Source organism: Sinohyriopsis cumingii, unplaced genomic scaffold (genome assembly GCF_028554795.1).
Source record: "Sinohyriopsis cumingii isolate HCF-2022 unplaced genomic scaffold, ASM2855479v2 utg002407l, whole genome shotgun sequence".
In the NCBI taxonomy this organism is placed as follows: Eukaryota; Metazoa; Mollusca; class Bivalvia; order Unionida; family Unionidae; genus Sinohyriopsis; species Sinohyriopsis cumingii.
In genome coordinates this window covers 208,487-220,944 of record NW_028316200.1, presented here as the reverse complement: position 1 = coordinate 220,944, position 12,458 = coordinate 208,487, and the positions used below count along the sequence as shown (strand labels likewise).

The 12,458-nt window shown below is 36.3% G+C and overlaps 1 protein-coding gene across 1 annotated transcript in view; it reads left to right on the top strand.

Annotated features, from left to right (window-relative positions):
- The first annotated feature begins 3,163 nt into the window (after nucleotides 1-3,163).
- LOC149770770 (uncharacterized) overlaps nucleotides 3,164-12,458 on the top strand; it is a 59,787-nt gene continuing 50,492 nt past the window's right edge. The window contains exon 1 of the mRNA XM_089949141.1: nucleotides 3,164-3,220. Coding sequence (XP_089805267.1) covers nucleotides 3,164-3,220 — 57 coding nt within the window. The remainder of the gene's footprint in view (nucleotides 3,221-12,458) is intronic.

Here is a 12,458-nt window from a genome sequence, read left to right as displayed (position 1 = left end):
ATTTATTCACGAGGATACCCCTAAAGCAATGCCAATTGCAAAACAATTATCGATGAAAGCCATGGATATTATTCGAGATAAAGCTCCTGGTGCTATTTGTAACGTTGCCATTAAAGCGTACTTGGCAATCAAGGACAGACTAGCACGATTAATACGCAGACCAAAAGTGGTCCAACCTTCACCAGTAAAATTACCCAGTACTGAAGTTTTGCCCGCAAATGTCAGTAAAATAATAAATCAAGCCGCAAATCAAAAACTAGCAGCCTTGATGAATCAAGGGACTGAACACATAAATACAAGTCTGATATGAGGAAGTGGTCTTCGTTTTAGACGATAACAACTTATAATAAAATGTTTTAAAAGTGAATCCGACTCAGCGTTTGACATAGAAAAAAATGAATCAGTGCGTGATTTTCAGTATTATTCTTATGACTCACGATATCCAAATCAGCAAGGATGAATTGAATTACAGGTTCAAGATACAAGAAGATATTTCTTACCCGCTAAAGCATTTATTACAGTAGTAGGTGAAATTATACGGACAAATGATACGGTATACGGAGATGATGTTAGAGTCAGTTTTGTTAATAATGGATGCATGGCCTTGTTTGAAAGTGGTATATATATGATTGACGGGAGAAAAAATTGAATCAATTGGAAATAATGCCGATGTAGCTACAACAACAATAGGTTTAGCAAGATATTTTGATGATTATGCCAGATCAGCTGGTCCATCAATGATGTTTGCTAAAGACACCTCTGCTTTTCCTGACAATAATTAGCACGATATAGGACGACCAAGAAACAATCCCAAAAACGCTGATGCTGATGTACAGCCGGTGGTTCTTTGTGCTAATCCAGAACTTAATTTAGGATTTACAATGCGTAAATTAATGTTGAGTGGTAATCGTAGAAGCTTTTCTTGTGCAATTCCTCTATCGCATATATTTCGATTTCGTAGATGTTAGAAAAGCAATTTTTGGAGCAAACACACAGTTGTGCTTTTTAGAAAAGCTGATGGCAATGATGATTTATGGCGACCTCTGGGTGATGCTGGTAAAGTAATACTAACAAAACTTTCAGTTTGGATGTCTGTAATGACTCCGGCAATTGCTGAAGAACAGCGATTACTTTCTTTAATGGATCAAGGTGGTAAATCGTTGTTATCATGTCTCACGGTAACCACAGATAGTGCTCAAAGTGTAATTAATGGTTTATTTACATGGCATATAGCATCGCAGCAGGGGGTTTCTGCACCACGACGTATTTTCATTGATTATCAAGATTTGCACGATTCAGCTCACAAACACGGAGTCATATGATATTTGATAAACTCGGTGTTTCTGAAGTTTTCTTAAGAATAAACGGACATCAAGAACCATCTGAGAATATACTGATTTTAATACTAATCGTGCTGCACGTGTATATCATCGTTTGACGAAAAATCTAGGACGTGGTTTAGACATAAATACTGGCTTACAAATATGACAATTAGATTTTAGAACATATTATCGAATCTATTACTTTTCACTGGAACATCTTGATTTAATTTGACAATCTGTCGTTGATATACACTATCGAGCTAATGTAAAAACACAGGTGTTGGTGTTAATTACAGAGCAATCGCAGTTATCCTCAGCGATAAAGCAATGTTACTTGAAGGTGTTGGTAGGCGAATGAGAGTAATTGATGCACCAGTGGAAAAAGTTATGATTTCAAAAACATGTAGACAATTAGACCAACCGTGTTATTATAAAAATGTCAGATAGTCTCGTTAATGTCACTCTGACTCCCGGTCAGGTGAAAAAATTACAATCAAAAAAACTCGGGCGCATGCGGGACAAAAATAACATTGAATCGACATCAAATTTCTAGTGGTGGTCCAAACAAGTTATCGTTGACTAAAACTCAACTAAAACATTTCAATAAAGCGCAAAGAGCAAAACTGGGAGTTCAACTTGATTTCGCTCCAAGTGCCATCAAAGACATAACTAAAACCGGTGGTATATTTCCACTTCTCGCAGCAATACCAGCACTAACTGCTGCGCTGCACCAGCAGTTGCAAAAGCAGCAGCGTTATGTGCTGTTGGAACTGCTGCTGGAATATCATTAAAGAAAGCAGCTGGATAAGGTTATAAAAAAGGAGCGGTCTAAGACTTCCAGGAACTCCGCCCTCATTGTACCAAAAACGTTTTTAACAGACGCAGCGCGTCTCGCACCGATGTCAAATTTTGATTTACTCGATGCCGCTAAGTAATTTAAAACAAAATATTTTAGAGGTGTTTTTTATGGGAAATCAGTTAAAGAGGTAACCGAATACCAGCGAAACTGGAATTATTAATCTTGATAACAGCGATGGTCCAGGAAATCATTGGGTTGTTTACGCGATTGATCCACGTGGAATTGTTTATTTCGATTCGTATGGGTTAGCACCGCCAGTTGAATTTCTAAAATGCATACAAAGTACTCCTAAAATTCCAGTTTGTTACTCAACGCTACCAACACAAACATTAACCGATCGATTAATATGCGGCCGTGAAGTAATTAATGTACTCAAAATCAACCAAACCACCCCACAAAGTCGTGCACGAGTATACCGCGGATAAATTTAACATTTTAAACAATCCTTACAATAATAATGGTTGATATTTATGGAAGATCTCTCAGCACGAGTAAAAGTAAAAAGACATGACGATGTGGATTTGTCAAAATATGCGAACAAAGATGAGATTGATAATCATTTAACGTTGTCCGGGATAGACCCAGATGAGGTTGTTATTCTTCAGGACCCATATGACAAGCTAAAAACCAGCAATATCAAATGGAACAAATCAGGGATTCAAGTATATCGTTTACAACCATTAGAGATGAAATTGCAAGAAGTGTTACTAATCGCTTAAAAAATACCGGTGACACAATGACAAGTAAACTCAACGTGAACGGAAATAAAATAGTAGCCGTAACGGATCTAACATATGATGAAGATGCCGCGATAAAAAAATATGTTGATGTTAACCACATCACCGTAAATGATAAATTATCCACGTTGCGGGCCGAGTATGATGTTCACGTAAACGCGTTTACAAATCTCCGTAGAAAATTTATAAAAATTACCCCACTGACCGTTGACACAAAACGCTCTGATATCAAAATAGCATTAGATATGATTAAGAGAACACAAGAAGACATCGTAAGTGGAATTCCTGAGATTGCTAACAAGGTTAGTCTGATTAAAATCCCACCCGTAGTAAATCGTACGCACAGTATCATCTTGGCTTTGCAACATGGTCAAAAGAAAATAATACTATTAAACATACCTCAACAGTCACTGGTGTGTACAGGCTGTTTGTGTTCAGTACTGAAAAATTTGAGATTTTCACAACTTATTCCTGGCGGCATTCTACCCATACGTTTTCCGGGTTTGTGCGAATCATATTAAATAGAGGAACCGAAGAAACATTTATACTGGAAGCAGCTGAGAAGAAATTAACTGCAAATCTTACTGGTGGTGTCTAGAATTTGTAGCTGAAACAACTCATTTAGTTACCGCGTAAAAAAGCAATGACTCTGACGAAGTGAACGACGAAGTCAACTACGAAGTCAACGACGAAGTCTATGACAGCGTCAACAACAACATTAGATGCACAACAATATAGATACGATCAAGTGCGCGAATGGCAGTCAGAGTTAAAAACCATCATTGACCAGCAGACGTTGAAAGTCAAAAAAATTACAAGCGGCGTGTAATCGCGCTGGATGATATGGTTTAATCGGTATCCGCGGTAGTTGCGTCCACCGTGGTAGTATTATCAGCGTTAACACCAGTAACAACGGCAATAGCAGTAACAATATGCGTTTCATCATCGCCTGCAATAGCAGGTGTTTTTAATATTATCGCGAAAAAGATATCCACGTGCACGAGCACAAAACTCAACAACGCAGTTGTAAAATTAGAAACAACCAAGGGCGCATATCAGAAATTATCGACGTTGTTATCATCAAGCCTCAGCGATGAAAATATATCAGATTACGAATTCGCTTTAATGGTTAACGTATACGATGAAGTAATAAACCACCATTTAAAAGAAAATAAATAATGACAGAATAATCTCCATCAAAACGATCAATATCAATAAGCTTCAACAACAAGCAGGAATAATTTTGAAATTTGGTCATGGAGATAAAAGTCCACCGACCACGTTGAGGAACCTAAAAGATCTAATTTTACTACGGACAATCAATCATACCACGATGTTAACCCGTATTAGAAACGAAAATTACTCGATATAAAAAATGCAACGTCAGGAGATTTTGAATTCGACACCAAGGATCGTATTTGTTGGTATTTTTATTATAAAGAATCCAATGATGTTATTTATCTTGTTTCCGTTTTTCAAAGTGAAATTATTTTGTTCTTTATATAAATTAATCAAGAACATGAAGAAAAATTACAACGACTACGGCAACTCTTCCAGGAACATATTTCTGATCGCAGAGAAATCATTAAATACATTGAAATATTAAATCAGCTCGTGTCCGACATGGAACATATTAACCAGCTAGAAATTCAAACAATAATTAATACTGGAAAAATAGACCAAAAATAGCTATTTTTAAACGCGTACTCGATAACAGAAGCCGATCTACCAAATTTTAAACTTCCCGGGTATAACGCAACCATGTAAAGAAAATCCTGCAACGATATCATTGATGAGTTCCTAAACCACCATTTGAAAAAACAAGAAATAAATAATGAGAGAACTACTTCAGCAGATAGCTGCAAATACAACCCCGCCAAGAACAATGATAACAGTAAGCTCAACCAAGCCTGAATTCAGTATTATTTTCCAATTGCGATTCCGTTAAGCGAGATCGCGCTGGCACAGTTGCGAGTAAACCACAGCTGGTCAAATATCAGATCAAAATCATTTGTGTTTGCAAATAAAAATAAACCAGATGGTACTCACGACTGGAATGTTGTTGGAATACCAACCAGGTGGTATCAAATCGAAGAAATCAATGAGGAATTACAACGGCGAATAAAATATATCACTGGGAAAAAATCCAAGATAGAAATAACCGCTCATGAACCAAAGCTGTCATCTGCATTTGAGATAAACTGTCCCAACTACGCCGTGGATATATATCAGTCATCGATCAGAACAGTGTCAGGATGGCCTGAAATTCCACCTGAAGTACCACCGATACCACCTAAACCAAAAAGGTCTGATTAAATCACTGACAAACAATCATATTCGTCTAATGAGAAATCAGATATTTGTAAACCCTATACAAACTGGTTTGGTCTGTCTGGAACATATTCCATAGTAAGAAAGGATTTAAATCTTGACCTTAGTATTTCCGATGGTTGGTTTATTTGGAAGATCACACAATTTATCGAAGAGGTTGTTAATTATTCACGTGAAATACCATTAAAAAGGTTAAACCAGTATTTTACAGAATACCTTACTGATATAAAATCAGATAAAAAAGATTATTGAACAAATTGAGGCGATAAATCAAATTAAGGCTGATTTAAAATACATAAATCAAATTTGTATACAAGAGATAATTAACTCAGAAAAAATCAAGCAACAATTTCTTGACAAATACAAGATAACAGAAGCTGATCTACAAATTTTAAATTACCCGGGTATAACCCAGACGCGGCGTTTAGAAAATCAGTCAATGATATCGTTGATGAGTTCTTTCCTGATATACTTACACGGTACAAAGAAACACTACCACCGGTAACTATTCTCCGGCACAGCAATAATCCACAAGGCCAAGGACGACAACTATCCCCAGAAATCGTAAATATAACCCAGGTGGTAGCGGTCAATCTTGTGTGTGATGTAATTGAAGGAAGTTACAGCACGGACAAAACAATGTTAACTCAAGCGCAGCAAGGATTTATTTTTTATTCATTCACACAGTAAGAACCACCCGGATTCCTGATTGTACAAGAATCCGATCAATCCGGTCTATATACGATGTCATAATCCACTGTTACAAAGAATACATTTCAAACTAACTGACCAGTCCGGACACTTGCTGGATTTAAGAGATAGACTGCAAATATCAATTTGCTTGTAACATCCTAGGGACTTCCAATCGTGAAAAGTCTACGAATTCAAGGAAACAGTATGAAAAATAATTCTCCGTTCTTGATAAAGTCAAAAGGCGGATTGACAAAATACTCTTTAGATTTCACAAATGTCATAAGAAATTTAATTTTTACTGAAATTTGCTAGATGTACACGATTTTGACTACCTGCTACCCTATGAAAATTGAGAAATCAGTCGATTTACACGATTTGACTTGCTGCTACCCTATCAGAATTGGAAAAATAAGTCGATCTACACGATTTTGACTACCTTGTTACTTTTTGAATTTAAAAATTCGACAGATTTTCAGTAAAAAAATTAATTTCTTATAATATTTTACTGAAATCTGTACGTGGTGAAGGACGAAGAAACAATAATACTCCTGACAGAGTCAGGGACATACTTTTACTTTCATCTCTACGAATGTGTCTAGCTTTCGTTTTCATTGGACAGAATTTTTCTTAGTTGCCTCACGCGAGAATTAATTATCTTCTTTGTTTCATATTCACGAGATAATTCTGATCTAATTTTTTCGATTCCACGACAGTCTCTGAATATAACTAAATCGGTCTTTTCTTACCGGTGCAAAAATTGGATCTTATTCTCTTATGGCAAATTCATTTACCAGCGTTTCTTCTATTGTAGCCAGCAGTTGACAAGAATCTTCTTTATAAATCTATACTGAGATGGCAGAGTGTATGATCCTCCCTGGTTTCGCTCTTATAGTGTTTCAAAATCAGAAATAAGTTTTTCAGGATTTTATTCATCGGATACATTTATCCAGTCGTGTTCTAATTTTTTAATAGGAGAAATTACATCATTGATAGTTTTGTAATTCATTATATATATATATATATATATATATATATATATATATATATATATATATATATATATATATATATATATATATATATATATATATATATATATATATATATATATATATATATATATATGTGTGTGTGTGTGTGTGTGTGTGTGTATATATATATATATATATTCCGAATATTATATATTTAAAAGAATTGTTTTTTACACCATTACGTGAAATTCTAGTTTGCCATATAACATCCAGAATGTTTTTTTTTTCTACACTAACAACCCTGTGTGAGCCTCTAGGGTGTCATATAACATCCTACCAGACTCAGGAACACGAAAACACAACCCACCTGTGTGGTCCCCTAACCTGTCAAACAACAGTCTAGAAGGTCCAGAAGGGCGTGTTTGCGAAGAAAACTAAACATATCTTATGTGAATCCCTAGCCAACCAAATGATATGCTAGCGGGTTCAGAGGAATACATCTAACTTATCCTAAGAATAGCACAACATTGTATTTACACTACTTACACCGTACCTCTCCCAGATTGTCTTATGGCATTCTATTAGGTTTGACGGATAATATATAATCTTAATTCTAACTAAGTATAAGGACAGCACAAACTTATGTGACCCCCTAGCTTACCAAATGATATGCTAGCGGGATCAGCAGGTACATATAATCGCAATGCTAACTTATCCTAAGGACTACATTACATGTACTTTTTAACTATAACTTATCCGATAGACGGAGGCCATTCTCTACGCTCAACATATTTTTGCACAATCTCCCCACCCCAGAAATTAACTCCGGGGGAAAAAGCACCCACGCCAAGGTGACGACATGGGGAGAGTGTGACTTTTTTCTGTTAAGTTTTGAGCTTGGGGTGTAATCCCAATTTTATAAATATTGCAAAATATTGCCTACGTCGACAATATGATGCTGGCCACTGGATTCGAACGCGAAGCGTCGAGAACGAGAATTAGCCACGCTACCACTGCGCACGGAGCCTTGTTATTGATATATGATTCAGAAATTATTATATAGTTACTTTTGGATTGCAAGAAAATAATACAATTATTTTGGATTTTAAATAAAATAGTACAATTACTTTTAGATTGGAAACAATTATTCAACTTGAATTTAGTTCTATTTGAAAATTTATTCATTTTCTGGATATTATATAATACAAAATAGTGTGTGTTGCGCAATCTTCTGAAATCAAGGTAGGTAACTCCATCATCGAATTTTACACAGTCGGGGCGGAGTTATCTCCGTTTCTTCCCTGTACTTTACATAAGAGAATGAGATCAAATTTTTGTACCCGTACGAAAAGACCGATTTAGTTATATTTTCTGCAACATATCGTACCACCGCGCAGTTTATACCAAAATACTTACCAGCCCCGTTCATTGATTGAAAAATTGTCTCTTCACCGGCCTTTATATTGAAAGATTTAACTACCTTAGACTTTTTGTTTTCCCAGCATTCCCACGTGCAACATTCTCATTCTGTATAATAGCCTGAGGGTTAAATAAATTATTATTAAATGTATTTCCTTCAATATGATGGATCACAAGACCGTCTTGGAAACAATCGTACACAAACCTGTGATTGTAACACATTTTTCCCCAAAAGTAAATCTAAGATAACCAGCATTATTAACTGCACCAACTAGTTTCTTTTACCTACAATGTCTATTTGTACCATCACGAGATGGTTCATAATTTTTTCCTCCATTTATATGTAATGTATTTGTCTAAATTATAACTTATCTTCAATTCTTGCTATGTAGTATTCAGGGGTTCTTATAACCTTGACAGAGTTGTCATTGTTTTTGGTCTTAATAACGTTGTAACTATCTATACAATTTATCACCACAACGCGCGCACAGTTGTGTTTTCCCTCTAACCCCAACACCACATCTTAAACACGGTTATGGACCAAGACTGCCTTTCCACACACTTTGCGAATGTTATCCGCATAATTCATTTACGCAGGATTTGTTACAAGGAGTTGAAGATCCTACCATAAGCCATTTACACTGCTTCATGATATATAATATTTTTTATTTAAGTACTTGTCTGAAATATAATATGGAAGAGTTTGAGATATTGTCCATGATCCAGCCATGGAAAGCTTCAAGATTCAATCTTGATAGACTAAGCCCTGACTCGCGGAGACGAGCTGTGACTGATCAGACTAATATTATCAAGGATGCTAAAAATGAATTTCGTGATGATGGTGCATCTCACACGTGGTCTACATTTAAAATTATATGCGATGACGAAGTTATTGATGCTAGAATGAACGATACACGGGCGAAAACCATTATCGATTACCTTAAGAATCAGAAATACTTTTTTCAGAATAAAGTTTATTGTGCTAGTAGATAATTCCGATACGTGGCTTATCCATGACAAACGTGACCCTGTCTTTGCTAGTGGAGAAACCGCCAGGAACGCTGAGTGGTATTGACAGTGCATATTACTCGCGAGCATGTCATGTGACCCCGGTTATTTATGGAATTTATCAGCTAAATGATAAGCCCAACATTAATGATCTTGCACCAATGAGATTTTCAAAGTCGAATTGTGTAGCCGAAAGAGTAATGGAACATTTTACAAAAGAGAAACGTGAAAAAATAGCGAAGTGGGCTGAATCGGTCAAGAATACCGGAGCTACAATAAATGATGATGTCGAGTTATCAGGTAAATTAAAATTTCCAATGATAGTAAAAACGTTAACCGGAGAGATTTTATATGAATCACCGAATAAATCGAGAGGAGCTCCTATTGAAATTATTGATCACAATGCGCACGCGTGGACTAGCGCAGTAACAATATTTCCAGGAGATCGAACTGTATGATTTTACCCGTCGGAAAACATGTTTGATTTTATTGTGTCAGTATGGTTATTTAAATGTCTTACTGATGGAGAGTATGATCAATTTGTAAGAACCAACGGTGATTTATATCTTCAAGAATCTCTTCACGAGGAAATGAAAAACTGCCGCAGAAATTTTCAACAGAAAACACCGAGCAAATATTGAAAAATTGTTTAACTGTTCCTTTTTCGATTTCTAGAGGATGTTCAAGCTAGTTGTGTCGAATACGGCCATGGCGGTTTGTGGAATATCAAGTACAACCACAATTATGTTATTTCGGTGGATATGATCGCGTGTTATTCAGGGAGTTTTCTTGGAGCGGGAGAGTGTTCTGGATATTTTGCGCGGTTCGGATATCCCATGCACGAGATGACGAGAATTGCAATTAATGGTCCATTACCCGATTTTGATTTGACAGGATTCGTTTGTGTAGTTTCGTTCGAATTTGCTAGGGATCTTCATCCGTGTTGTTATGTTTGGTTTGGTAGACATTTTTCAAAAGTGTTATTACAATATATGCTTGACAGAAAAATACTAATATCGTTGACGGTCAGTGAGGCAATTATATCATATCGGAAACAAACCAAAGTTTGGTTACCTACACCACAACGTATCAGTCTTGATGAGGTTATTGAAGAATACAATAAAGTGTGTCCAAATACTCCTATTGATGTCATCGTCGATGATGCTTTTAATAATCTTAAGATTAAACTCGGTAACAGTGTAAAAACCGCAAAGGATTTTGGTAGTAGAATAATCGGTAAATTTACTTAAGGTGGTGCATATGATCATCAACGGCATTGTGCAAGTTTGATTATGGACCCCGCCGAATATAAATGTGTGGTCGCTGATGCAACAGCGAAAGATATATATTGTAATCGACAAGATGTTTACTCGTCTGACGGGAAAAAGTTAGGTACAATTGTTAGTTACATGGAAGGAGAATCTCATCAGTATACTCATTTAAGATCTTCAATGCTCGCTTATGTGTCTATAAACCTGTTATCGATGATAAATAGATTTCCTCACACCGCAGTCAGAGTTGCCACGGATTCATTTTATATTGATAAAATATATTTAGAATTACTGGATCGTTTTATAACCACCGATTTATCATGGGGTTCATGGAGAATTAAAAAAAAATTTACATAATTATTGTGAATCCGCAGATGTTACGATTAAAGATAGTTATCGCGGTGATAAGATATCAGAATTGTTGTCTGCGGCGTCCGTGTATGTCCCAGCATCCAGACACAAGACGGTTTATTTAAGCGGACATGGATATTCTGGTAAGACAACGAGGGTGATGATATGATTCTGCTAACACCAACACATATACTCCCCAGGGAGATGAAACAAAGAGGAGTTAATTCTTGTACTTATCGCAGTTGTTTTCAAATACAGCGGTGGCATATGTACTCCTGACCGAATGGGAGATAAATATATTCCTGAAATTATCATTAGGGATGAGATATGCGCTGTGTCACTAGATACATTAAAAACATTTCTTAATTAGTTATTAACAAAAAATATAGCTGTGATAATGTGCGGCGATCACGGTCAACCACTTCCGTTTGTTGGACCATCTCCACATCAGTGGCTAAAGGATTTTGTAGATTATTACTCGGAGATAAATGATGATCACCAATCTCTTGATGAAGAATTAAAAGGGTTAAAAGAATTAATCAGACTACAACCGAATAAAATTCAGTGTGAAATAGTGTGTAAAATGATTCCAGAAACTTCTTTGAACGACTTTGGGGAAAGGTGGAGACCAAATGATTTGATAGTGGCAAGTAGAAAGACAATCAGAGACACACTTCAACAGGAGTTGTTTAAAACGCATAAAGAAAAATTCTTAGCGTTACGTGTACCGTTGTGTTACAGACCAACTAATACACGACTATAGAATATCGACGTTGATATAGCAGGACAACCCGAGAAACATAATCTTGTATTAAATGATATTGTTTTGGTTCCTGTCAGTGATGTTGAGGATGCGATACGCGCTTACGAATCTCCGTGGACGCTAGTATACTCGATGACGATTCACTCATCTCAAGGATTAACCATCACTGAGACAATTGTTTGGATCGTTGATTATTATATCGAATGGTCGAACTAGGTTTATCTTGTAGTATCCCGAGTCAGAAAAATATCGCAGCTACGAAGAATTGTCCTGGACGCGTCAGAAACCATTAATGATGACATTGACAACGATATAATAAGAAAAAATTAGCCGGTTATAAACAAAGTGACAAAAAAAAAATAATAATCGAGAATTTGATATCGATGCTGAATTTATTAACACGCTGAAACAACAGCAGAATGATCACTGCGCGAGTTGTAATTGCTTAATGTTATTGCAGTACTCGAGTAATAATCCAAGACAATTTACCGTGGACAGAAAAGATAACTGTCGCGGTCATACACGAGAAAATGTGATGCTGACCTGCCTTGAATGTAATCGACGGAGGGGTGCTGGCACCCTTGGTGCTAGTTAAGTGATCGCGGTGTTAATTGAGTGTCTTCGGGAATTAATTTTAATTGTTCACGTGGAAATCCATGTTGAGGAGCAGTTGAATCAAGTCTCTAGATCGCGGGTCTACCCGAGGATCTTGTTATGTTAGATACCTTGTGTG